Genomic DNA, 27,068 nt, shown 5'->3' on the forward strand with positions numbered 1-27,068 from the left:
TGGAAAAAAACCACCTCAAACTTCATATGGAACCAAAAGAGAGCCCGCATAGCCAAGTCAATTCTAAGCAAAAAGAACAAAGCAGGAGGCATCACACTACCAGACATCAAACTCTACTACAAGGCTACAGTAATCAAAACAGCATGGTACTGGTACCAAAACAGAGATATAGACCAATGAAACAGAACAGAGGCGTCGGAGGCGCACAACATATCTACAACCACCCGATCTTTGACAAACCTGATAAAAACAAGCAATGGGGAAAGGATTCCCTGTTCAATAAGTGGTGTTGGGAAAACTGGCCAGCCATATGCAGAAAGCAGAAACTGGACCCCTTCCTGACACCTTACGCTAAAATTGACTCCAGATGGAGTAAAGACTTAAACATAAGACATAACACCATAAAAACAGTAGAAGGAAACCTAGGCAAAACCATTCAGGACATAGGCGTAGGCAAGGACTTTATGACCAAAACACCAAAAGCATTGGCAACAAAAGCCAAAATAGACAAATGGGACCTAATCAAACTCCATAGCTTCTGCATGGCAAAAGAAACAGTCAATAGAGTGAATCGGCAACCAACAGAATGGGAAAAAATTTTTGCAGCCTACCCGTCTGACAAAGGGCTGATATCCAGAATTTACAACGAGCTAAAAAAGATTTACAAGAAAAAAACAAACAAGCCCATTCAAAAGTGGGCAAAGGATATGAACAGATACTTTACAAAAGAAGACATACATGAGGCCAACAAACATATGAAAAAATGCTCATCATCACTGGTCATTAGAGAAATGAAAATCAAAACTACATTGAGATACCATCTCACACCAGTTAGAATGGCGATCATTAAAAAATCTGGAAATAACAGATGCTGGAGAGGATGTGGAGAAATAGGAACACTTTTACACTGTTGGTGGGAGTGTAAATTAGTTCAACCACTGTGGAAAACAGTGTGGCGATTCCTCAAGGACCTAGAAATAGAAATTCCATTTGATCCAGCAATCCCATTACTGGGCATATATCCAAAGGATTATAAATTGTTCTACTATAAGGACACATGCACATGAATGTTCATTGCAGCACAGTTTACAATAGCAAAGACCTGGAACCAACCCAAATGCCCATCGATGATAGACTGGACAGGAAAAATGTGGCACATATACACCATGGAATATTATGCAGCCATTAAAAACGAGGAGTTCGCGTCCTTTGTAGGGACATGGATGAACCTGGAAATCATCATTCTCAGCAAACTGACACAAGAACACAAAATCAAACACCACATGTTCTCACTCATAGGCGGGTGTTGAACAAGGAGAACACATGGACACAGGGAGGGGAACACTATACACGGGGGTCTGTTGGGGGGGAGTGGGGGGAACAGCGGAGGGGTGGGGAGTTCGGGAGGGATAGCATGGGGAGAAATGCCAGATATAGGTGAAGGGGAGGAAGGCAGCAAATCACACTGCCACGTGTGCACCTATGCAACAACCGTGCATGTTTTTCACATGTACCCCAAAACCTAAAATGCAATAAAGAAAAAAAAAAGAAAAAAAAAAGAAACAGATAATGGTAGATGCCCTCGGCAAGTTAGATGGAGTGGCTAGAAAACAAAATAGCATAAGAGGAGAGAAATATACTTTTCATTTTAAATAATTTTTAATTCTGGAAATTTGTATTATGTACATGTATTACTTCTTCAATAATAAACAGATAAAACTGATATCCCATTTTATTTAATATTTTTTGACAATTAAATAAATTGTCAAAAATAATGACAATTATTTGTCAATTTTTTAATTTACCTATTGGATTTACACATTGGTCATTGCTGTTTTTTACTGTGTGAATTGCCTTTTTATGCTTCTGCCTAATATATACCTTTCCAAATGTCTACAATTGTTTTAAAATCTACAGGCATTTTAGGAAAACTCCCATATTTCATAAAGCAGAGTTGCTTGATACTAAGCTAACAGTGGTCATGCTTTCATTTGGGGAAAGCTGTTATGGCTTTAACCATTGTTGCCTAAGAGGTCAGTGATTTCCCTGTGCACCAGTGCAGCAAGGGAGGTCCACTGAGGCACCAAACAGTTTTCACATTGAAAAGCCACAACCATGACAAAGCTTGGAAAGAATTTTTCATCTTGGAGTTCTAAAAGCCAATGACATTAATGTGCATTTTTCTAGATTTATTATGCACATGTGTAAGGGACAACATTAAAATGTCTTACAAGGCGAGGCACAGTGGCTCACGCCTGTAATCCCAGCACTCTGGAGGTCAAGGCGGGTGCTTGCTTGAGGTCAGGAATTTGAAAGCAGCCTGGTCAACATGGTGAAACACTGTCTCTATGAAAAATACAAAAATAAGCCAGGCATGGTGGCCCACCCCTGCAGTCCCAGCTACTCAGGAGGCTGAGGTGGGAGGATCACTTGAGTCCAGGAGGTCAAGGCTACATTGAGCTGAGATGGCATCATTGCACTACAGCCTAGGTGACAGAGTGAGACCCTGTCTCAAAAAAAAAAAAAGTCATACAAAAGTGAAAATAAGAAATAATTTTCCTAGTGTCACTTATAAAGGATATGAGACTTAAATACTACAGAATGTAGAAGGTGACTGCACGCTGTTTGCAGTCATTTCCTCCCTCATATATTTTTTGGAGGTATAGCATCTAAAGCTACATGTTGGATTTGTGAAAGGCCTTCCTCTTTTTTCCCTTCTATTTGATAGAGGCTTCAGGTATGATCTCAGTTTTCAAATACAGCAGCACAAACTCGAATCTAATGAACCCCGTTTAAACAGACATATGTTCATCTTTCCAAGCAGTGGGAGACCCCAGCTTAGCAGCACCTTTCTGCTGTTCTGCCACGCTCTAGCCATGTGAAATTTCTTTATCCATTTAAGACTTGGTTTGGGCAGGTGAAAAAGAGATTAAAAATATTCATCTCAGGTGTTTTGTGAAGATTAAAGAAATAATGTATGTAAAGCTTTTAGTGCAGTGCCTGGAACGTAGAAAGCACCTAACAAGTGGCAAAATCATAATTATCATCATCATCATTATCAAGAAGATGAGTACAAGAAAGTAGTCATTTAGCAAGGTGAAAGCAGAACAGACAGAAAACATATCACCACAATTATGGGTAAAAAGGGTCTTAATTATTTCCTGACAAGTTATAGACAAAACCAAACAAAATGCAATGAGTTTCCATGCTGCATCAAGCAGCACCACATCACAGAGCTCCTCTCCGTGTCTGTCCCAGAACATCACAAAAGGCACAACCAACCAGAGAATAATGCATTCTTGCAGGAAAACTGAATAATTAAGGGTATGTGACTAACAGAAATGAATTAATTGGAAAACAGTTTGGCAGTTCCTAAGAATGTTAAACAGAATTACCATGTGACCCAGCAATGACACTCCTAGGTATACATATATCCAAGAACACATATCTGCTAATAGGCATGAGATTTCTTTTGAGGGTAATGGAAATATTCTTTTTTGTTGTTTTTTGAGACAGGGTCTTGCTCTGCCACCCAGGCTGGAGTGCAGTGGCACTATCATAGCTCACTTCAGCCTTCAACTGCTAGGCTCAAGGGATCCTCTCACTTTGGCCTTCTGAGTAACTGAGACTATAGGTGCATGCCACAACACCTAGCTAATTTTTCACTTTTTTTTTCTTTTTTTTCTGTAGCGACAGGTCTCATTATGTGACCAGGCTGGTCTCAAACTCCTGGACTCAAGCAATCCTCCTGCCTCAAGATCTCAAAGTGCTGGGATTATAGGTGTAAGCCACCATACCCAGTTGTGATGGAAATAGTCTGAAATTTGATAATGGTGGTGGCTGCATAACAGGATAAATATATTAAAAACCATTGAATTGTATATTTTAAAATGGTGAAATATGTTATATGATTATATCTCAACTGAAATAAAGAAGAAATGAGTTCATTCATTGTGCCAAAGTTTATCCATATTTAAGATTAGACATAGTAATTTAGAAGAATAATTTTATCTTATCCATAGAAGAAAAAAAGCAAGTGCAACAACAACTTTAATAACAGTTGTTTAATAACAACTGTTATTAAACAGTTAAAAGGAAAAAAGAAATCTGACAGCACCACTTGCCACTTGTAAAAATTTCTGTTATATGAAGATTATACCAGACAACTCAGGACAAACATTTTTGCTTTATCCCTTGAGCAACTTTATAAAGTTTTTTAGTTTACTTCAAGGGATAACACTTCAAGCAGGGATCATCTCTATGAAATAAATTTTAATATACAAACCTGATAGTTATTATTCTTCTCTCAAAGATATTATACTACAGATTCCCAAAACTGAAGTTTGGAACCAAAACTAAGAATCCACATGACAGCAGACCCAGAGGTGTACCTTCCACTGCACACCAGTGTGCTTATAAATAGGAAGAAGAATTATTCTATTTTATAAATGTAAGGGACATACTCATCTATTTTTCCAAGGGTCTCTTAAATCAAGCCTGTCATTAAGCCTATTAACCCAGTTTTTTCATACCAATGATAGTACCCCAGGAGGACAGCAGCACAACTAAAACAGAGTTTTTTCTCCTACATTGACTTTTTTCCCCTTGTAACTGCCTTTCTGGGGCTATATCAGGCAGTTAGCTCTTTTTGCTATTTGGAATCAAAGGATTCTAAGGACTAATGTTAAATATAATATATTCAAACTTCTAAAATACTCACTGACTTTACATTATAAATCAGTAATTTGAACTTTATAAAGGTTTACAATTAGTGGAAATTCTGCAAAATAATTTTTTTTATTTATTTAAATTTTATTTTTTGAGATGGAGTCTCACTCTGTCACCCAGGCTGGAGTCCAGTGGCATGATACTGATTGGCTCATTGCAACCTCTGCCTCCTAGGTTCAAGCGATTCTCCTGCCTTAGCCTCCTCGAGTAGCTGGGACTACATGTGCGCGCCACCATGGCTGGCTAATTTTTGTATTTTTTAGTAGAGACAGGGTTTTGCCATGTTGGCCAGGCTGGTCCCAAACTCCTGACCTCAAGTGATCCGCCTGCCTCGGCCTCTCCAAGTGCTGGGATTACAGCCGTGAGCCACTGCACCTGGTCTCTGCAAAAGAATTTTAAATATGCCTTTTACCCCTCACTGGATTTTACTGGAATAATTATTTCAGCAAACTTCCCTTGACTTATTGCTCAGAGAAAATAAAACTTACTTTAATTTCACAACATTACTACTAACTGGTCAGAGAAATAACATATTAATGGTCCATCCTCTGTTATTCACACATATTAAGACTTTCCTAGGTAGTATGATTCTAATGAGGCATCGATAATTTTTGTATCCCCTTCTATTAAGTATAAAAGCTTTACTCTTCCAAGCTCACATTATAAGATCCTTTAGCTCATCTGGGTCAGGCTGTCTGAGATAGTAAGAAGGACCCAGATTCTCTTCCTGTGACTCTGTTCTGCTAGTTCTCACTTCATTTTCCCCACTATTTCTGCTAAATAAACATTCACGGAGCTAATGTATATCCTTGGATTTAGCTGCTCACTCCTTCCCCATTGCCTTTGTCAGTTAATTTCTATTTTCACTGAATTCCATGCTCCATGAGGCTCTGGAGTCCTTGAAATAGTCAATTTCTCAGGCTCCAGGGGTGATTTTCTGTTTTCTTTACCACTTCCCAGTTCCCTGGGGTACTTCCCATTGCTAACGCTAGTGACAGTATAAATAAGAATATGATAGTAGGGTTATTTCATATAAATGTTTTTGACACCTTTTCAGCTTTTACTGAGGTGTTTGAAGACCAGAGACAAGAGAATATAAATTAGTGAATCCCTAACAGCAGCAATAAAATTATAGTTAATTCAGTCAGTGCTGTGTTGGTGAAAGTTTAACAATGGGCTCTCTGGGGAAACAAAGCCTTGATGTGGAGCATTTGCTGATTTCCATGGTAAATACACTCCTGCCATGGTTGATTTGAAACTATCATGGTCAACATCACTGAATATGACATCTAGTGAAGAGATTGGTTAGAGATGTGCTGTAGCACACCATGATACAGTATTTCCACCATACAGATACAAGAGATAAATAGCCCCAAAGGCACGGATACTGTAAATATAGAAAAATAAATAGTAAATGATGAGTTTGAGCATATATTACATTTGTTGTTCATGTGATTTCTTTGATTATAAGCTTCTATGATTTAATTTTAAGTTAAATTATTTTTGGTCTCTTTAATTGATTATATGATTTAATTTTAAACAACAGTTATATTTAATAATGGCTAATGAATTTCCTGAAAATTTAGCAGTTTGCTTTTGCATGCAAGTATGAGCCAGCTCCAGTACACTATTGATTATAGGATATGTGAAAGACCTACACATAACCTTCAGCATGTCGTGGCATGATCAGGTATGGCCCAGCTTGTTGCAGCAGGCCTGAGTGACTCAAGGAGCCTTGGAATCTGGACCTGGATGAGCCCAATGGAGATGCAAAAGGATGGAGGTGGCAGAATGAGTTGGAGGAGCTAGAAGAAATCTGACATGGCATCAGATAAGTAGGAATTAGTGAGTCCTCTAAAAAATGACTGGGATGACAGAGACTTCTAGTTATACGTAGTGGATTTAATATACTTAGTTACCTTCCTTGTTCCCGTTCAATCCCTCCTGAAACCATTCTAAAAGAGTAAAATAATTAAAAAGGCACAAAACTAAAAGAGATCTCCATGAGTCGTGGATTCTGTTTGCAAACTTGTCTACTCACTAAAACTTATCTGTAGCCCCAAATCAATACTCATGGTGTTTTCCACAATTATTTGTTAAATGTGCTCAGAGTGGTGAAAAATTTGAATTGTCCAACACACAAGATCTCAGCAGAGGCTGAACAAAGCGACACTCTGCCTTTGTTCTGGATCTCATACTGTAAATATCGTCCTTATCATGGTCTATTTAGTGCATGTTTTTCATACCTTCATGCTTTTTGTTGACTTTGCTGCCTAAAGTGGTCCCCAAGCATAGTGCTGAAGGGCTGTCTAGTTTCCCAAGTGCCTTGCAAAGAAAATACATGTTAGATAAGCTTTGTTCAGACATGAGTGACAGTGCTGTTGGCCATGAGCTCAATGTTAATGAATCAACAGTATATATTAAACAGGGTGTCTTTAAAGAGAACTATACATAACACAAAGCTATGTGTTGATTCTAGGCTCACAAGAATCTAATCCTGTGTTTCCCCTAGAAGCAACAATTCAGTATTTACTAGTTCAGTATTTGCTGCAACTTTATAGAACATAATTACTGTGAATAATGAGAATTAACTGGTATAATAATGAGGCGAACAGAAGTGATTAGAACAACTAAATTTCAAGTTACAAGGCATATAGATGAGTGGAATCAGCTCACTAGAGAAAGCCAGACTGAGACAAGATCTTGGCCAGGCTCAGAAATAGGAGAGCCAGTGAATGCAGGTGAAACTCAAAACAGGAGAATTAGTTGAAGGTATGTGCAAGAAGCCATTAGATCTCTATTTCCCATCCCCAACCCGACACAGTCAAATCGTCTCAACCCAGGCAGAAAACTAATTTATTTTCTACAGTGGCTGATCCCCATTTGATTCTGGACTCAGGGTTACCACTCATAGGATAAGGTTATCACCCTGAAATTGGAGAATTCAGGCAAAATCTACATGGAGAATGGTAGAACTGTTGGCCCCTTTTCCCCTACTCAGCTCTGATAACCATGGCTACTAGCTTTATATCACCCAGACGGCAGACTGAAGGACATCCCTCTGGGCATACTGCCTGAGCCAAAAGAAAATACCTGTATGTATTAGGAAGGGGAGGGAAGATCATCCTATGGTTAATCCCACTGGTCAAAAAGTCTCCTCTACACACATACAGACACATACACACACCCCCTCTAAGCTTTGTTGTGCCTCATCCTTAAATATCAGAAACAACTGAGGACTACTACGTATTTAAAGAGGGCATCTAATATAAAAGAGACAAAAACCAACAAAAAATATAAAAAAAGAAGTCAGAGGAAACAGAAGTAATGCTAGAAGATAAGAAAACTTCCAAAGACCTATTATGGACATCAGTATAGAGTTAAACAATGACATAATTTTCACAGAACAATCAGAAGTTTTAAAAAGACCATTCAATCCAGGACTGGTGACTCGCGCCTGTAATCCCAGCACATTGGGAGGCCAAGGCAGGCGGATCACTTGACGTCAGGAGTTTGAGACCAGCCTGACCAACATGGTGAAACTCTGTCTCTCCTAAAATACAAAAATTAGCTGGCTTATGGTGGCGGGTGCCTGTAATCCCAGCTACTTGGAGGCTAGGTAGGAGAACTGCTTGAACCCGGGAGGCAAAGGTGGCAGTGAGCTGAGATTGTGCCATTGTACTGCAGTCTGGTGACAGAGTGAGACTCTATCTCAAAAAGAAAAAAATTAAAACTTAAAAAATCAAAAGCACACTCAGAATAACAATAACATAAAAAAACTCTTAAAATTAAAAGCAGAAACTAAAATTTTAACTTAAGAATTGAAAAATAAAATTGAGAAAATCTCCTAGAAAATAGAATAGCAATGCTAGGAGTGAAAAACAATGAACTAGAAAATATGAAAGAAAAGGTCAAAACAAGCTCACTTTAGAATATCTGACATCCAAATCACATTGGATGAGTTCCAGAAAGAATGGCAAAGAAGATAGAGGGGAGGAAACTATTAGAGCTATAATTTAAGAAATTTCCTGGAATTTAAGGATATCAGTTTCTATAAGATAGCATCCGCAGAATCAATTTTTTAAAAAAGACATGAACTATCAGAACACTGGGCAAAGACAGGATCCCAAAAGCTTTCAGAAGAGAAAAAGAGAAACAAAAACAGATCTCATAAAAGGATTGGGAATCCTGGCACCTACTTTTACAATAATACTGAGTGCTAGAATAAACACTCACTTCAAAATTCCAAGAGAAAACAACTTCCAACCTCAAATTCTATGCCCAAACAATCAATCAAATGAAAGGGCAGAATCAAGACATATCTCAAAACATTAGCTGTCACATATGCTTCTCAGGAAGCTAAAGGAGAGGGACACCATCAAAAGGAGGGCGTTCACAAGATAGAAACACAGTCTACTGGGCTTGGCTGCATATAACCAATGACCGAGTAAAAGTGGCATAAACAAGAAATAATTCTATTTTTCTCCTATGTGACAAGAAGTGAGAATAGTGATCTAATCAAACATGATTCAGAGAGTAAGTAAAGAGGAAACGAGTGCATATTTGGAGGGAGGGCTTAATCCACATATTCCTTGGTGCAAAATCAATACACAATATCTACAATTGAAGAAAACTTGAAGAAACAGTAATATAAGCAAGTTATTATAAATTATAGAGGCAAACGTGAGAAGAAACAGCTAAAAGTGTGATCAGTGTTACAAAGAAAATAATTGGAATAGGCCAGGTGGACAGAAGAGTGGTGTTGTCTTTCCTTAGGAATTTTGAGTATCTAGTATCTATCTATCTGACTTCTTAAACCATGTATAACCTTGTTCACCATGCTGGGGGCGGTGGAAGTGGATGGAGGGAAGATGCGTAGAAAGAGGTCAGGGACCTATGTCCTGGGAGTTGGAAATACTCTGAAGCTATGGCAACGAGGCATCATCAAGTGAGTCTGTTAGCTGAGGGTGGAACCCAGGCAGAAGCTCAAAGAGAATTTCCCTTCCTGGACAGAGCAGACAAGAACCAGGCAGGCCAGGTCCTCAAGGGACTGAGGGCTAGTAGGTTTCCAAGGCAGGCAGCCAGGGCCAGGAAATAAGGCAACATGGGGACATGGCTTTCAGAACCAATGCTGGCAGATGCAGAGCCCTGCGGTGCTTGGGACTCTCTCCTTATCTCCCTCTGGCCTGAGATAAGGATCAGGCTCAGACTGAGCCTGGCAGATGAGGGCCACAAGGGAAGCAAAACTAGAAACATGGGAGGCTTGACAAACACTAAGTCAACACGGGATCTGAGAGCTATAGGTCATTGTCATCCTTCAAAATGTCTGTTAGTCCAAGACTGGGTGATATACGCAGCCCCTCAAAATCTATCCCCAGGACTAGTTAGTTATGCTGTATTCACACAATGTAATAGTGTGCAGCCAACAAAACAAACACTGAAGGTTCTGGGGAAGCTTTCTTTTTTCGAATTAGGTGTCATCATTTCCTACTTCCTCTTTCTAGGTTCTTCATGCCTGAAACATGGTACCTGACAATGCAGCAACACCTGCGTGAGTAGAACCATCTTGTGACCCTGGGGCAACAGGCATGTAAACAAGCCTATATTCTAAGGATGGCAAATGTGAAGATGAACAAAGAAAAGGAAAAGGTTCATTGAAGACATCGTTAAGCCACCCACCCCAGAATTGGTGATGCCTCAGATAAAATAACTAAACACCTTCCCAACCAATGGGCCTTACTAATGTGATGGGAATGGATTTGATTGAAAACTACAACTTAAAGTCTTTGTAACATTTCAAAAACTTAAAATTTACTCCTCTGAAAGTGATGGGAGTGCAAAATGAGTTCAAGACTCTCCCGCAGTACTCCTGTTTGGAGTAATTACCTCTCTACAAACAAAATCCACAAAACTCATCCTCAAAATTGCCTTTGAGGATTCTGGACAACTCAAGGCGTACAAACTTGATCATATTTTGCCTTCTCACATTCTAACTGGCATATTTTTTCTATCTCTGTCGTGTAGGTGGGGACTCTGAGGGACACACTTTCTTCAGGTCTAACCAATTTGTTAGGATAATGAATTACAAAACACATTTATCATCATCAAAAGTTTGCTAAAAATAATTTTGAATGTATCACAGACAGGACATTTATACCAGCTTAAAAGCCCTTAGCCAATTTAAATGAATTGCTTACTTTGAAAAAGCTATAAGAAGAAGTTTGTGTCATTTCACTAATATGCAATTAAAGCAATTAAAAACATTTCCCAAATGCATATGTGGACTGCTGCTGATACAAACTGCTGTTGTTTGGGAGTTGACTGGAAAGTTCCCACTGATTTCTGTACATGGAAGAAACATATTGTTGACTTGTAAGAAAATCAAGTTATTACACTTAATGGATCAGTACAGGAAACAAAGCTTTGTTTGCCAAGCAGAATATTTTGCTGTGTTTATGTTTCCCCTGATGGAAATGTGCTAGCTTTGAATACCGCTTTTAAACTAACATACACAAGTGGCATTTGAAATGGTCTTCTTTATTCACTAAAACAAAGTGATGATTATTATGGAGTCACTTTGAAAGGTAATTTGGGCCTTCTTATCTAATTAATCCATTACACTTAACCTTCCAGTATTTTACTCTCTGCAAGTCTTGCAACCATTATTAACACTATGCAAATATGTTTTGCATTATTAAATTTAAGAATTTAGTACTCAGTAAAATTCTCCACAGGAATATTGTTATTAAATGGTTCATTAAACCTAACCACACTAATTCAAGTGTTGAGGAACATTCAGACAAAAGTGGACTATATTCCATCTTCATAACCTCTCTGTTAATTCTAGCAAATGAACATAAGCAATCTCAGGAAAGAAATTCCAGGAAGGTTATAGAAACCACACATACCTCAGTGGAAACCAGCTCCTCCAAAATAAATGTCCAGGCTTGTCTGAAACTTGCTCCTCATCACATCATCTATCAGTAATTTTCAATTAAGTGTACAATGGGGTCTGGCTCCTCCCTCCCTTATGCCTGTAATGACATGACTGGAAATGTAGGGCATTTTAATTCTACGACTAATAACCAGTCTCAGCTGGCCACAACCCAACATCTTCAGAGGGCTCCTACATATAAAATCTTCAACCTCTACTATGAGGATGATCTTGTAACCACAAGAAAAAAAATATGAATCCCAAGTAGAGGAATGTCAACAGATTTTAATGTATAACAAATACCTACAGACCCCTGCCCTTATTCTTATTCCCTGTAGTGGATGCTGGGTTGCAGCACCACACCTCTCTTTACCGACTGAGGCATGTGTTCTCTCAGCTGCCAGCAGGGTTGGCTGCTGAAGGCTTATGACTGAGTCCCTTCCTGGCAACTGCTTTCTGTGGAAGGAAGACACTTATGCCCCTTCCCCAGAGACACTCCATATCCAAAGACTGTTTGATACGAGGCTACAAAGGCCCAGCTTTCTTGCCTCAACTCTAGGCTATGCTGAAGGACCATCTTATTTCCAGAACTTCCTGTAAGATCAGCTGAGACATCTCCTGTAAATGTGTCACAGTTCAGCTTCTCCATGTGCCTAATTCTGCTTCCTTCACTCCCTCACAGGTGTTGATCACAAGTGTACTCCTAGGGAACCCAACTTAAGGCCTCCCCTTCTGAAGAACCCAATCTCAAGGAAGAATTTAAGGGGAAACCTGTCTACATAGTTTGGCTTTCTGTAAAGGAGTAAGTTAATTCCGATTAAAGTTGGACTTTTTAGTTTAACGGTTCAATTCCTCACAGAGCCAAAAGACATTAAATAAAATGTAGGCATCTTAATAGGACTGTCTTTGAAGCCCCTAGGTTAATTTATCTAAGAACAAGATTTACTTATCTGGCTGAATTGTTTCTCAGATTAGCTAATAACCTAGATCTATTAAGGTAATAATGTTGGCTCAGAATGTATACCTCTAATCACACTGTATCTGAGAATCCCACTATTCATGAACTCTCCTTCACTGAGGAAATGGGACAAAAACTTTATGTATACTCTTTCTGAGGGGGAGCACTATACACTGAGTTGTGTTCCCCTTCCCAAATTCATATGCTGAAGCTCTAACCGCCAATGTGACTCTATCTGGAGTCAGGGTCTTTAGGAGGTAATTAATGTGAAATGAGGTCATAAAGGTGGGGTCCTAATCCAATTGGACTGTAGCCTTATATGAAGACACACACACACACACATACAGAGAAAGGGAGATCTTTCTGTCTGTGCCATGTGAGGACATAGGGAGAAGGTGGCTGTCTGCAAGCCAGGGAGAGAGCACATTAGCCAGCATCAACCAGCATTTTAATCTTGGATCTCCTAACCTCCAGAAGCATGAAAAACAGAAATTACTATTATTTAAACCACCTAGTCTATGGTGCTTTGTTGTGGCAGCCGGGGCTGACTAATATAGGGGGTGAAGGGACATGTAATGCAAGTAAACTAAAGCACTGTCTTACTCCTCACAAATGCCTCGCTTGTTTTCTTTTTTAGGTCTGCGTCACTCCTCTTTCTCAATCTCTTTTCTTCAGGTCATTTTCCCCCCTCATTCAGTGTTAGTGCCTTTGACTCAACAGTGGTACACATATTTTCAGGCCCTGGCTAGAGCAGTTGGTGGTGTTCTGTTCAGGGTTTCAGAGGCTGCTGGGTCATGACCTAAAGTTTATTCAAAGAAATTCTGAAGGCACTCCATATCATGAGGAGAATTTGGAAATAAGGTGGCTGAGAACTAAATTAGCAAACATATAAGCAAATGAATGAACAAAGAAACCAATACAGTGAACGACATTAGTGACATATAGACATAAAATGTCCTATGAGATAATCTTGTAGGTGGGAAAACACTAAAACCTCATCAAGGTCACATCTTTGTACATTCCAGCCTGAAATGCAATCACAACAGTCACTGTGATCTAAGCAACTGCCAGGAGAGCTCATGAGTTCACAGATAGAGGAAACCACTGGGACTAGCCACAGATGGCCCTTCTGGATCCAAGCAACCTTCTGGTTAGAACTTGGTTGCCTGTTTCTCTTCCCTACTTGGGAGTGAGAGAGTATGTGTGACTCTGTTAATACATGTGTTCCATTGCACTTGGTAGTTATTTTTTCAACACTAAATCGGAAAATTGGTAGCCTGGAATGTACATCAGTCTTTTATAAGTTTTATTAACATGAGTTAGCTCCACTGAGCTAGGTCATCCCTGATGGAATGCTAACATCTAATTTTGGACCATGAAGTTCCTAGTATGGCAGAGCACCAGGTAAAGTACTTCCTATGTAGACAGTTGGCCTCCCTTAGTTATTTTAGGTAAGCTGGAGCTGTATTAAAGGGGAGCCTTGAATGCTGGATTTAAGATAGGCCTCTATTCTCTATACAACAAAGGTCTAGCCCTCTGAGGGATAAAGCATAAGTGAAATTCTATGTTGAGAAGATAACATTGGCAGTGTATGAAAGACAAACTGGAAGCTAGAGAGAGTAAACAGGAAAAGCAGTAAACAGGCTGTTAGAACTGCTCAAGGTAAGGATTTGAAATGGTCTAGTAGGAATTAGTAAGCATGTATATGAGAGGTAAGGCAAAGAAAGAATCAGTAGGTCTTGCCAACTGTGTTTGTAGGATGGCATGGAAAAGTAACTTTTGGGGTCTGGGTGAGTGTGAAAAATAGAGATGAAAGAAGCTGGTACAGAGGTCAGAGCACGCTAGTTGGAGGGTCAGCACGAAGAGATAGCAGAAGGAACTGATCATGAGGGCTTGTACTCTGAAGGGAAGCTGGGTTTTAGTAATAAGCTTCAGAGTTAATAGTGCAGGGTAAACTTACAGAAATGAGAATGAACACTGAGAGGGGCACATGGAGAATGAAAAGGAGAGGAGCCAAGCCTCGTGGAAAGCTAAAACATATATGGTAGGAAGAGCAATGGTTTAAGAAGGAAAGTAGCCAGTGGCAACAAAGAAGAATGAGGGAAACTGAGAGCCCTTTTAAGAGGTAACTATGGTCTCAGAAGAGTAGGAAGTGAGATCATCTGCTGAGGGAGAAAGGAAGGGGAAGAGCTTGATGTAGTGAAAGGGTTGGAGGAGTTGTCCAGCAGATTATGGGAGAGAGTTGAGAAGAAGTGAAGAGATGGCTAATTGAACAGTGCTAAGGGCCTAACCAGATTAGTTGCATTGCTGGGTATATTAGTTTGCTAGGGCTGCCATGATAAAGTACTACAAACCGAGGGGCTTAAGACAACAGAAAGGTAGTGATTTACATTTCTGGAGGCCAGAAGTCTAAGATTGAGGAGTTGGCAGGGCCTTGCTCCCTCTGAGGGCATTAGGAAAGGCTCTTTTCCAGGCCTCTCTCTTGGGCACCAGTCATATTTGATTAGGGTCTCACCCTACTCCACTACAATCTTAACTAATTACATCTGCAATGACTCTATTTCCAAACGAGATCACATCCTGAGGTACAAGGGGCTAGGACAGCTACATATAAATGGGATGGGTGAAGGACTCCCTGAAGCATTAGAAAGCTAGAGGCAGAGATGTTGTTCAGGGACCCCTGATTTCTTCCTGCTCCTGCAACTGGCCATGAGACTGTGGTCTTACTTTGAGGCCGTAGTTTAACAGCTAACAGTGTGGGCTCTGAGCTGGAGTGCTTGGGGTTTAAGCTTGGCTCTGCCATGTATTTGTCATGTGCCCAGAGATAAGAGACCTAAAATGACTTTACTCAATTTCACGTCTATAAAATGGGAGTATCAACAGGACCCATCCCATAGGGTTGAGAACTAAACACATTAATAAATAGCATGCCTAGTGAAGTTGTTAGTATTATCCTCATTTTATAGATAAGGAAACTGAGACATATAGATTAACCAACTTGTCCAAGATCATCTAGTAGCAGAGTCAAAACCAGCCTACAGAAATCAAAAGTTCATGCTTTTCACTATCATGTTTTCATGTTATATTGTTTCCAGTATTAACTGATTCATTTGTCCATTAACTAGATATTGGCTTTTTTTTTTTTTTTTTTTTTTTTTTTTTTTTTTTTGAGATGGAGTTTTGCTCTTGCAGCCCAGGCTGGAGTGCAATGGCGCCATCTCGGCTCACTTGCAATCACACCTCTTGGGTTCAAGCAATTCTCCCATCTCAGCCTCCCAAGTGGCTGGGATTACAGGTGCCTGCCACCACGCCTAGCTAATTTCTGTATTTTTAGTAGAGACGGGGTTTCATCGTATTGGTCAGGCTGGTCTCAAACTCCTGACCTCAGGTGATCCGCCCACCTTGGCCTCCCAAAGTGCTGGGATTACAGGCGTGAGCCACCATGCCTGGTCAGATATTAGCATTAAAATAAAAAGTTGATAAAGAAGAAAGAAAAATAAAACATTTTCCTTTGTCTGTCAAATTTTCTTCTGGGGGCACTGGGGAGTAAATTAGTTACAAAATCAATTACGAGGAGAAGGATTAAGAATAAAGAGTTAAAAACAGGAATATAATTTCCAAGTGCTCTTTTCCAAATATTACCACTACAGGGTTTGAACAAGAGAAAGACAGTAGAGATAAGAAAAATCAAAACTGAATAAACTAGATGTTAAATCAGCTTCTATTTCTTCTTGTCTTTCCTCTCATTTTCTCCAGTTGCCATGCTACTCCTGAGGATCTAATACTGAAAGAAGCACATATGGGGCACAAGATTTCTAGCACTTTAAAGCTTAATGCTTTAAAAGTATGTTTTGAGGCTTCTTTAAAAGTTTATGGATCTTGCGCGGGGCTGGAGTCGGAGCCTGAGGCTGCCGCCGAGAGTGTCAGCGAGCCCGTGGCCCAGCCGAAGCTCTTTTCCCACTGCCTCTGGCGCCTCGTCCCCGACCAGTCCCGCCCGACCCCCAGCCCGTTCCAGTCCCCTGACCCTCAGTCCAGCCCGGTCCAGCCTCCCAGCGGGGTCAAGCAGCCGCCCCGGGGACGATGAAAGGAGGATAAATGGTGCCCAAGACCGACAGCGGTGCCTTCCTGCTGCTTTTCCTGCTAGTGCTGTCACCGGGCCAGTGGGGCCAGTCTGCTGAGACAGGCCCTGTGTCCAGCACCTGCACCGGCTCACGCCCTGGGGGAGTAGGAGTCGCATGACTGTCTCAGCCTTGGATTTGACTTTGGTCTCATCCACCTAGGGGCCACTGGGGAGCCATATGGGTTACCAAGTTCAAGGGGAGAGAGAAGAAACCGGTGAAAATAGCCGCTCATTTGGGCCTGCCTTCATTCTCTGGCTCGACCCTTGACTTCTTCAGAGCTCGGCCTTGAAGCTGTGAGCTTCATCTCATTCCCTGGGCCGCAAGAAGCTCACTAGGCCCGTGTCTCCGGAGGCTGTAGGGGGGGCCCTTCCTCTGTCTCCCTGGTTGACAGCTCGTTGGGGAAACCCGGGATCTCCGACTGCCTGGACATCGGTGTTGCTGCCCCCTCGGGTTTTGTCTCAGGATGTGCCTCTCCCTCAGGCTCCAGCTTGTTGGTAGACCTCTTGTCAGAGTCAGGTTCGGGGGTCCTCAAGGTTTCAGTTCTCCGGGAGCTCTCCCCCTCCTTGTTGGTGGTCACAGAGGGCAGCCCCCGTGCCCTGGGCTGCATCCAGCAGTGGTTGAGGACCTCATCGATGTGGAGCCGCCGGTTGACATCCGGCTGCAGCATGCAGTAGATGAGGTCCTTGCACTCGCCTGTCAGGTGCTTGGAGCGTGGAAAGTTCACGCGGTGCTCCTTCTGGATACGCAGCATCTTCTTGATGTTGGAGTCGTCGTAGGGCATGGAGCCACAGACCATGATGTAGAGGATCACGCCCAGGCTCCAGATGTCATACACCTTGGGCTGGTAGGGGATGCCCTGTAGCACCTCAGGGGCCGCGTAGGCTGGTGACCCGCAGAAGGTCTTGCTTAATGTCATTCGACCATTGTCATCTCTCAGGCAGCGCTTGGAGAAGCTAAAGTCAGACAGCTTGATGTTGAAGTCCTTGTCGAGGAGAAGGTTGTCACACTTGAGGTCCCGGTGGACGACATCCAGGTCGTGGCAGTACTTCATGGCCAAGGAGAGCTGGTGGAACTTCTTGCGAGCCTCGTCCTCCTGCAGGGCTCCCCGGGTTTTGATTAACTCGAGGAGGTCGCCCTGGACCGCAAGCTCCATGACAATGTAGACCTTACCATGTGATGTCTCAAAGATCTCGTAGGTCTTGATGATGGAGCAGTGGTTTAACATGGCCAGAATCTCAATTTCCCGGGGAAGGAATTTCTCCAAGAAGTCTGCGGGGGCTTTCTTGCGGTCGATGATTTTGATTGCCACGTTGAACTTCAGGCGCTCAGAGTAAGCGGATTTTACTTTTGCGTAGGAGCCCTCTCCTAAATCTATCCCGAGGAGGTAGCCTCGTCGCTTGAGGACTGCAGCGTCGTCCATAATGCTGGGAGTGCCCAGTGCCTCTGAGGCTGCCCTCTACAGCCCCAAGGGGCATGGGCCAGTAGTGTGCTCATTTACATCCTGGACAGAGTCCTTTGGGCTGGCCAGGCCTGCTGTTCCTGCCTCTTAGAGCCCAAGACCGTGGGGTGGAACTTTGGCACTGTCTCCCAGGTGACTTCAGTGGGTGAAGTCACAAAGGAAGAGTGCTCTGTGGGAATGAGGCTCTGGACTGAGGCACTTGGACTTGGAACCTTGAAGTCTGGCTGGTGGGCTGGAGCAAACAAGACAAGCAGAGAGTGGCCTCGAACCTGGCTGGGACCTGAGGTAGGAGGAGGTTGTGTGGGACACATGGGTCTGCCCATGCTTCCAAACTCAGAGCCAGGGCTGCTTGTGCAGAAGTAAGGCCAGTTCTTGCAAACCAGGGCATCTAAGGAGGGTTTAATAAAGGGACAATTAATAAAGGTTCAGGCAGAGAGTAGGGAACCCTGAGGGTAACACAGGCACCCCAAGGTAGTAGCAGATCCCTGGCCTGCATGGAAAAGAATGGGAATGGTCCCTGGAACCCAGAAAGAGTAGTGTAGACAGGGCCACCTTGAAAGAGCCAGCTTTAGTGACCCTACAGGCTGGCAGCGGATGGGAGGAAGTCCCATCCCTGACCTCTTTTTCTTCCCTTCAGCCCTCGATACTGTCCACACAGGCAGCCCTCGGGGGTGCAGAGCAGGGCCAAGAAGGGTGGTGTGTCAAGACGGTAGAGAGCCTCCTGACCATGGAGTGGCACAGTTTGAGAAGCATGGATTCTGCCCTCTTCCCATACCTCTATTCCCTCATCTGGGCCTTTGCTGGCTTCTTACAGCAGCTTTGTGGGAGGACAGCCAGCAGGAGTTCTGCTTTTGGCTGTGAGCTCCCTCCTGGGGACCTTTCCAGTCCACGGCCCTGGCTGGTCTCCCAGGGTAGATCTGGGGCTGGGGGCTGAAGGCAGGGCCTGGATGCCACCCTGAGCACTAGCAGCTGCTTGAAGGACATTATAAGCAGCAGGGGCAGCACTGGACAGCGACCATCATTTCTGCTGGCCATGGAGCCTCTGCTGTGACTGGCTCTGTCACCAGCATCTGCTCCAGGCCATGTCCTGGGGGAGTAGGAGTCGCATAACTGTCCTAGCCTTGGGTTTGACTTTGGCCTCATCCATCTAGAGGGAGTGAGCACTCCTTCCTCACATGAGCCAAGAGGAACCCTGGGCCCCTCTGGATTGAGTTGGTAGGGCTGGATGTCGCTCAGGCTGCGTTGAGTCCCCAGCAGTCGTGGCCCTTCTCCCTTTTCTCTGCTCTTTCACCTTCTTTCCCATCCCTGACTGTCCACTGCCAGTCCTTTGTGCGTGGTTGGTGCTCCTTCCTCCAGACAGCCTCCTTCTCCTTCCTGCTGGGGATACCCCAACTGCTGTCTCTTGGAAACCAAAAACAAAATTCTAAGCTCCCCAGCTATCTGAATGGACCCCTCCTCTCACCCAAGGGCATTCCAAAGCTAGTCTGAAAAACTAGTTCAGGTCGTGATAGGAAGTGGGGGTCAGGCAGACCTCATCATCCCTCCTCCCTTTAGGTTTCAGGCAGAGCTGAACAAGGATAACATCGACACAGAGACCTGAAGACAACAGACTCTGGTAGTAAGATACAGCAGGACCTGAAAGAAACTCAAGTGTTTTACTGTAAAACAGATTTCGTTGATGCATTTTGAAATGGCTCTGCAAAGCTATCTCTTGTGAGGAAAATCTACATTCTGTAAAGACTCTCCTTCCCTTTCCAGGTCTTTTCTCCTGAGAGAATTAACTACAGTCTGATAAGAAACATTAACAGCATGTTCTTTCTGAAGCCTGGTACCTGGAGGCTTCATCTGCCTAAGAACCTTGGTCTCCACAACCCATTTTCCCAGAGATAGTCCCTCCTATTGATTCACTCCAAGTCTTTAGATAAACTCTTTGAGTCAATTGCCAATCAGAAAATCTTTGAATCCACCTGACCTGGAAGCCCCCCTCCCACTTTCAAGTTGTCGTTCCTTTTCCTACTGAACCAATGTATACTTTACATGTACTGACTGATGTCTCATGTCTGTCTAAAATGTATAAAACCAAGTTGTAGCCCTACCCCCTTGGCACTTGTCAGGATCTCCTGGGGCTGTCCCAGGCCATTGGTCACATATTGGCTCAAAAGAAACCTCTTAAAAAAAAAAAGTTTATCTCTATTGCTGTCTACAATGAAAAATAGCCAAAGTTATGTTTACTCTTTGTAATTAAACAGCTAAAAAATTTATTTTGGTCCCAATGCTGTGTTTTTTTTTACCTAGTTATCCTTCTAAGGCAATATGGAAAGACAAGCAGAGGCAAATGCTAAAGAGAACAGGGAAGACAGCTTCTGGCAAATTGGGCTTTCTCATCTGTATGTCCCCTGGCTGCCCTCAGCACAGAGCTTTACACACAAACACTGGCTGAGTGACTGATCATGGCAAAGAAAGGGAGAGAAAAAAAATTCATTTTCCTTCATTGCTCCCTTACACCTGTTATGTTCTATGTCTTCCAAGGATAAAGACAATGAGATATGAGGTATTCACTCAAAATGATAAATAATTTCTTTGGGATTATGTAGAAATAATTACATCTAAAATCCTAAACTGACAGGATCATTGAATATTTATTTGCATGTTACAAAAATCTGGGCCACAGATGATACACATACACTCACACATATATATAGACATACAGAACACCTGGATATGAAGCAGAAATAGTGCTGCACTTGGATGATATCTGTTTTGGCTCAAAATTCCCTGAGCTATATTTCTAAAATCTAGTCTGCAGTCTCTCCCACACCTTTTGTCTTTTGCTTCTTTAGATGTTTTAAATTCCAAAGGCTCCTTATCTACATCGCAGGTAGTTGAGTTATTCTAAAGCCCTGACCAAGGCGTTTTATTATTGATTTGGTTGCTCTTGGGTGTTGAGTGAATAGGTAAATATATGCTGTGCGGGGAATTTTGGCAGGAGTGGTAAGGGGCTCTGGCTCTCAGCTTCACACCTCAGGTCTGCACCTTCAGTGCTATGTGGGATTATCTTTGGGTATCATTCCATAGGTTGGGAAGGCATTCTAAAATTGATGCTGCAGCTGTCAATATCATCAGTCTATGGGACCTAGTGACAGAGCAAGCAGAACTGAGAATCTGGGGGAAAAAGCAGTTTTCTAATGCGGAATGCATAAGAGGAGAGCCAATCTTTGGTCCTATGGTTTTGACAACTCATTTTGTGACCTTAGGCAAATGACCTGTGTTTCTTGCCGCTAACTTTTTTTATTTTTGGGTTGGAGGGTGGTCTTTAACTAGAAATTGTTAAGGTTCTATAGAATGACATCTAACACTTTGTGATTCTATATCTAAAGACATGTTATCAAGGGTTCTATCTGCCATATGGTGAGGTGCAGGAGCTGAGGTAGTTAAGAGCATCAGACATGGAGCAGATAAATCTGGTTTTAAATCCCAGGGGCCACACCTTATTAGCACAGTGTGACTCTTGGAAAGTAATGTCATCTGTAAAATAGATGAAGGTATCTAATTTACCTAGTTATCTTACAGAGGCAATAGGAAAAGTATATAAGGCAAAAAGGAATGCAAAATAGGTATGCACTTTACAGTGATTGTGAGGATTAGACATGGTGATTCCTGGAATATTATCTCTTACGACATCGAAATGGTCTAAAGCAGAGGCGTTTTACTCCATTAGACCCAAGTTATGTACAAAATAGTATTCAGTATAATATAGATCTATTCTACCTCAGAATATCCCAGAAGGGATCCTGTAAACAATTTTCCAGTATCTGTTAAATACTTTTCTTAACACTATTAACCACTATAGGGAAGCTAAAAACACTATGATATGGCCTCATCTTCTAAAAATTTTATATTTAGTTGAAGAAATCACTAGAATATAGATACAAATGTCACAATATATAAAATATTAAACTTAAGTAGATTTTTTAAAGTACTGATTTTGCGGTAAATTGCCTAAGCTTAAGGGAGAGAAGAAATCAGAGGGCTGGGGTTGCCCAGGAAGGTGTTAGAGCTTCCTTGGGTAGGATCTCCTGGCTGGGAGGTGACCCAGATAGGGTGTGGAGGCAGTGTCTTCTAAGAGCACAGTTCCTGAAACCAAACGACACCAGGAACATAACAATGCAGGGACAAAGTCTGAGCTAAGGAAACAAATTTTGAAAACCAGGTTGAAAACTCCAAGAGATCAGATAGAAAAGTTTCCATGGTTTAATTTGGAAAAGGTATAAGGAGCCCAGGTTGCCGACCAGTTAGGCAGGCCAAATCTGGAGTGTGGGGGCTCAAGCCCGGTGGTAAAAGGTAGGCTCAGAGTGAAGTGTGTTAGTCAAGTCCTAGACCTGGTTGTGAAGGCATGCTGAGTGCATTTCAAGTGGCTTACAAAGGACAACCAGAGGGTTTCACGGAGGTGATGAGACACACGAGGCCTTGAAACAAAGGTACATGTACATAGGTGAGATAGGAAAGGGAAATGACATTGGAACAAAACACAGAGAAATGAATGAATATGGCCAAGAACAAATCTTTATTAGATGGCATATGCCTTGGAAGAGATAGAGATGAATATAACATGGTAGGTACCCTCAGAAGGTCTCTCAGTGTCCTGGTCTACCTCACAACTGGAAGCATTAGGAAGCAAAATCCAATGGCCAGTCATGTTTTCTGCGAGAGACTCATGTCACTGAAGATAGATGAGAAGGCAAAATCCTAGGCTGTGACAGTTAATAACTGATTCAATCTCTTTGAGCCTCGGTACACACATTTGTAAAATAGGGACTATAATAGTTTCTAGCTCATGGGATTGTTGCAAGGAGCCAAAAAAGATAATGATATATAATGCTTAGCAAAAGGCTAGCACACAGTGGCTACCGAACAAGTGTCGGCTTTTATTACTATTATTAATGGTCATTTTGTTTTATTTTTACAGACAGAGTTGTGTTCTGTTCCCCACACTGGAGTGCAGTGGCATGACCATACCTCACTGTAGCCTCAACCTCTTGGCCTTAAGAGATCCTCCCACCTCAGCCTCCCAAAGTACTGGGATTACAGGCTTGAGCCACTATGACTGACCTATTAGTGGTCATTTTATCACATCCGAGCTATCATTGCTGCCTTAGTGCATACCCTCATCTCTTCTCACCCAGTTGCTATGATAGTGCCCTTACTGGTCTCTCTACTTCCACTCTGGCATCTCTCCTCATTGCAGTCCAGCGCTCTTTATTAAAGATCAATCAGGATATTTTATTCCCTTGCTTAAAATTCTTGGGGAGACCTTTGTGGCCCTTAGAAAAAGTAGAAGTTCCATCAGAATCTGAGGTCCTTTATCATCTGGATTCTGCTACTGTCTCCTGGCTCCCTCAGATACTCCACTTCAGCTACACCTTCCACTCAGCCCCAGGCAGACCTAGGACACCTTGATTTCATTTTGTCATGGACAGACCACTCTAGAGTGTAGTTCATTTAATTCCAACCAAGTGTTTCCATGGCAAATGTTGCATCTGATTGGTCCTTGGAGTCTCAATGTACAACGCTCTATAGATCCTCAATAAATATTTATTTAAAGAAAACAAACAAACAAGTAAAGATGAAACAGAAGGAGAAAGAGAGGAAAGGAGAGGAGGAGAGAAAGAAGGGATGGAAGGAATAAGGAGGGAGGGAAAAAACAAGGGGTGAGAAAGAAAAACCAAAGTAGAAGGAATTATGTCTATATCCTTTAAGGGAACAGGTAAGAAACTCATTTTCAGTAGATCCGTTGGCAAATGAAGAAAGAAGAGGAGGAAGAAGAAACAGGAAAAAGAGAAGGAAAAGAAAGAAATCAGGGATTATATCAGAGGTTTAACAATGAATATAATTACTATGGCTGACAATGAAAGATACCATCTGACCTTTATATTAATGCTGGAATCATAGTGAAAGGGACAACTGTAATTCCAACTACTTGGGAGGCTGTGTATGTGTTCATAGCACTAATGTGTATGTGTTCATAGCATTTCCCTCCTTTCTACCCCCATCCCCACTGTGTATTTGCAGATTAGGTTAATAGGGCAGATAAATAAACAAGAAAGACAGATGTAGAATTAGAAAAAAACAAGTTCTGGCAAGGCGTGCTGGCTCATGCCTGTAATCCTAGCACTTTGGGAGGCCGAGGCGGGCAGATCACTTGAAGTCACCAGTTTGAGACCAGCCTGGACAAAACCCCTACTAAAAATACAAAAATTAGCCAGGTGTGGTGGCAGTCACCTGTAATCCCAGCTACTCAGGAGGCTGAGGCAGGAGAATCTCTTGAACCTAGGAGGTGGAGGTTATAGTGAGCTGAAATGGCACCGCTGCACTCTAGTCTGGGTGATAGAATGAGAATCTGTCTCAAAAAAAAGATTAAAAAAAAAAAAGGAAAGGCTGGGCATGGTGGCTCACACCTGTAATCCCAGCACTTTGGGGGGCTGAGGCAGGTGGATCATGAGGTCAGGAGTTCAAGATCAGCCTGGCCAAGATAGTGAAACCCCATCTCTACTAAAATTACAAAAATTAGCCAGGTGCTGTGGCAGGTGCCTGTAATGCCAGCTACTAGGGAGGCTGAGGCAGGAGAATTGCTTGAACCTGGCGGTAGAGGTTGCAGTAAGCCAAGATCACGCCACTGCATTCCAGCCTGGATGACAGAGTGCTGTCTCAACGAAAAAAAAAAAAAGAAAGAAAAGAAAAAAAAACAAGTTCTATTTATAGTAAAAAGAACGTGTAGAACTGGAGTTGGAAAACGTTTTCAATAAAGAGATAGATAATAAATATTTTAGGCTCTGAGGGCCTCATGTGGTCTCTATCATTTATTCTTTTTTGTTTTGCTGAGCACTTTTTTTTTTTTTTGAGATGGAGTCTTGCTTTGTCGCCCAGGCTGGAGTGCAGTGGCATGATCTTGGCTCACTGTAACTTCCGCCTCCCAGGTTCAAGCAATTCTTGTGCTTCAGCCTCCAGCGTAGCTGGGATTACAAGTGCCGGCTACCATACGCAGCTAATTTTTTTGTGTGTATGTGTATATTTTTAGTAGAGATGGGGTTTCAACAAGTTGGCCACACTGGTCTCGAATTCCTGACCTCAGGTGATCTGCCCCCACCTTGGCCTCCCAAAGTGCTGGGATTAGAGGTGTGAGCTACCACACCCAGCCTGCACAGCACTTTTAAAATATGAAAACCATTCTTACCTTGAGGATGGTACAAAAATAGGTTATAGGTCAATTTTAACTGGCAGGTCATAGTTTGTCTAGTCCTAGAAAGAAGGAGAAGGAACCAAAGAGTCTGAAGACCTGCAAAAAGTTTTAGTTGAGAGATGAAAGTAAGGGATTCTTGAAAAGAGACAGATACTGGAGTATCTATGGGGTGAAAGATGGAGATTGGGATTACTAAATCTATAGTTATAGGTTCTGAATGGATCTTCCTTAGATGTCCTTCAAGTTACTGGATTGAGTTTCTTTGAAAGAAAAAAATTGTTAAATCTGGGTTCTACATGTCCTAGTCTTATTTCTTGCTAAACTATACATGTCCACGTCTAGTCTTGTTTCCACATTAAACTATACAGCCTTGAGGACAATTAAGGGAAGGGTGGATGGCCATCTATGTAGTATTTGGCCTTCAAACCGATGCTTAGTTTCATTACTAGGACCCAAAGGCCATCTATCTCTTATTGTTGTTACTGGTTCCGGGCTCTGTTATTTATGCTAATAAAATAGGCTTCTATTGTTCACTAATTATTATAGCTCTTTTAGTTTAATGGTTCATTTAGTTTTACATTTCTCTATATTGAAAGCCTAGCATCAGTTTCTGGGCCAGTGACCTGACGACAATAACAACAACAACAATAATAGTAATTTAAAAGTGGCTTACTACTGCTCTATGTCATTTATTCCCACAATAACCCTATAAAGGAAGTATTCCTCTAAATGAGGAAAGTGAGGCTCAGTGCATTTAAGTAACTTACCCAAGGGCAAAACTAATAAAGGGCAGAGCTTTATATTTAATTGACACAGTGCAGTCTCTTAAAAACAATATCCCTTAATGCTCACAAACCAGTACCCCAGATACAGCATAGAAACTTCAATTCTCTCTACCCTGGAGTATGGTCACAGTCTCACTTTCCATCCTCAGTTTCCAAGAAGGCTGAGGTACCCTTCTTTGTCTGAGTTCTCAATTGGGTTTAGGGCACCAGGTCTAGGGATGTTTGGGAACATCATATACTTAAAATTTCAGAAGTCCTAGGGAGAGCAACCAGGAAAAGAAGTCAAAATATCTCTCTTTGCTGACAATATGATTCTATACCTACTAAAGACTCCACCAAAAGGCTCCCAGAATTGATAAACTTCAGAAGAATGTCAGGCTATAAAATCAATGTATTAATATAAAAGTCAGTAGCATTTTTATACACTAGCAATGTTCAATCTAAGAGTCAAATCAAGAACACAATTCCATTTATAGTAGCCACACAAAAAATAAAATAGGAATGCATTTAACCAACAAGGTGAAAGATCTCTACAAGGAGCACTATAAAACACTCCTGAAAGAAATCATAGGTAACAAGGATGGATCCAAGATAGCTGATTAGGAGCAGCTCAGGATTGCAGCTCCCAGTGAAAGTGCAGAGGGTGAGTGGATGCCACATTTCCAGATGGATTTTTAGTGCCCACAGACCAGGAGATTCCCAGGCAGAGGAGCCCCACGGGTCGCCAGTATGGCTGTTCTAGCCAGAGCGGCTGTGTTGCCCGGCGCCCCAGAGTGGTGGTTCTCCATACAAAATACACGGGTCCAGGCACCATTTTAGCTGGCGATTGGAGCTTGGGGAAGACAG

At 42.1% G+C, this 27,068-nt stretch overlaps 2 protein-coding genes across 2 annotated transcripts in view; both read right to left on the reverse strand.

Annotated features, from left to right (window-relative positions):
- The window catches only part of MCC (MCC regulator of WNT signaling pathway), a 461,802-nt gene that overhangs the window by 389,138 nt on the left and 45,596 nt on the right, over window positions 1–27,068 (reverse strand). The gene's annotated exons all lie outside the window — the stretch shown is intronic.
- TSSK1B (testis specific serine kinase 1B) lies at window positions 17,073–18,161 on the reverse strand. Its single transcript, XM_012470099.2, has one exon. It carries the CDS (start codon window positions 18,159–18,161, stop codon window positions 17,073–17,075), a length of 1,089 nt encoding a protein of 362 aa, XP_012325522.1.

This window comes from Aotus nancymaae, unplaced genomic scaffold (genome assembly GCF_030222135.1).
Source record: "Aotus nancymaae isolate 86718 unplaced genomic scaffold, 86718_ANA_hifiasm-v0.15.2.pri h1tg000014l, whole genome shotgun sequence".
Classification (NCBI taxonomy): domain Eukaryota; kingdom Metazoa; phylum Chordata; class Mammalia; order Primates; family Aotidae; genus Aotus; species Aotus nancymaae.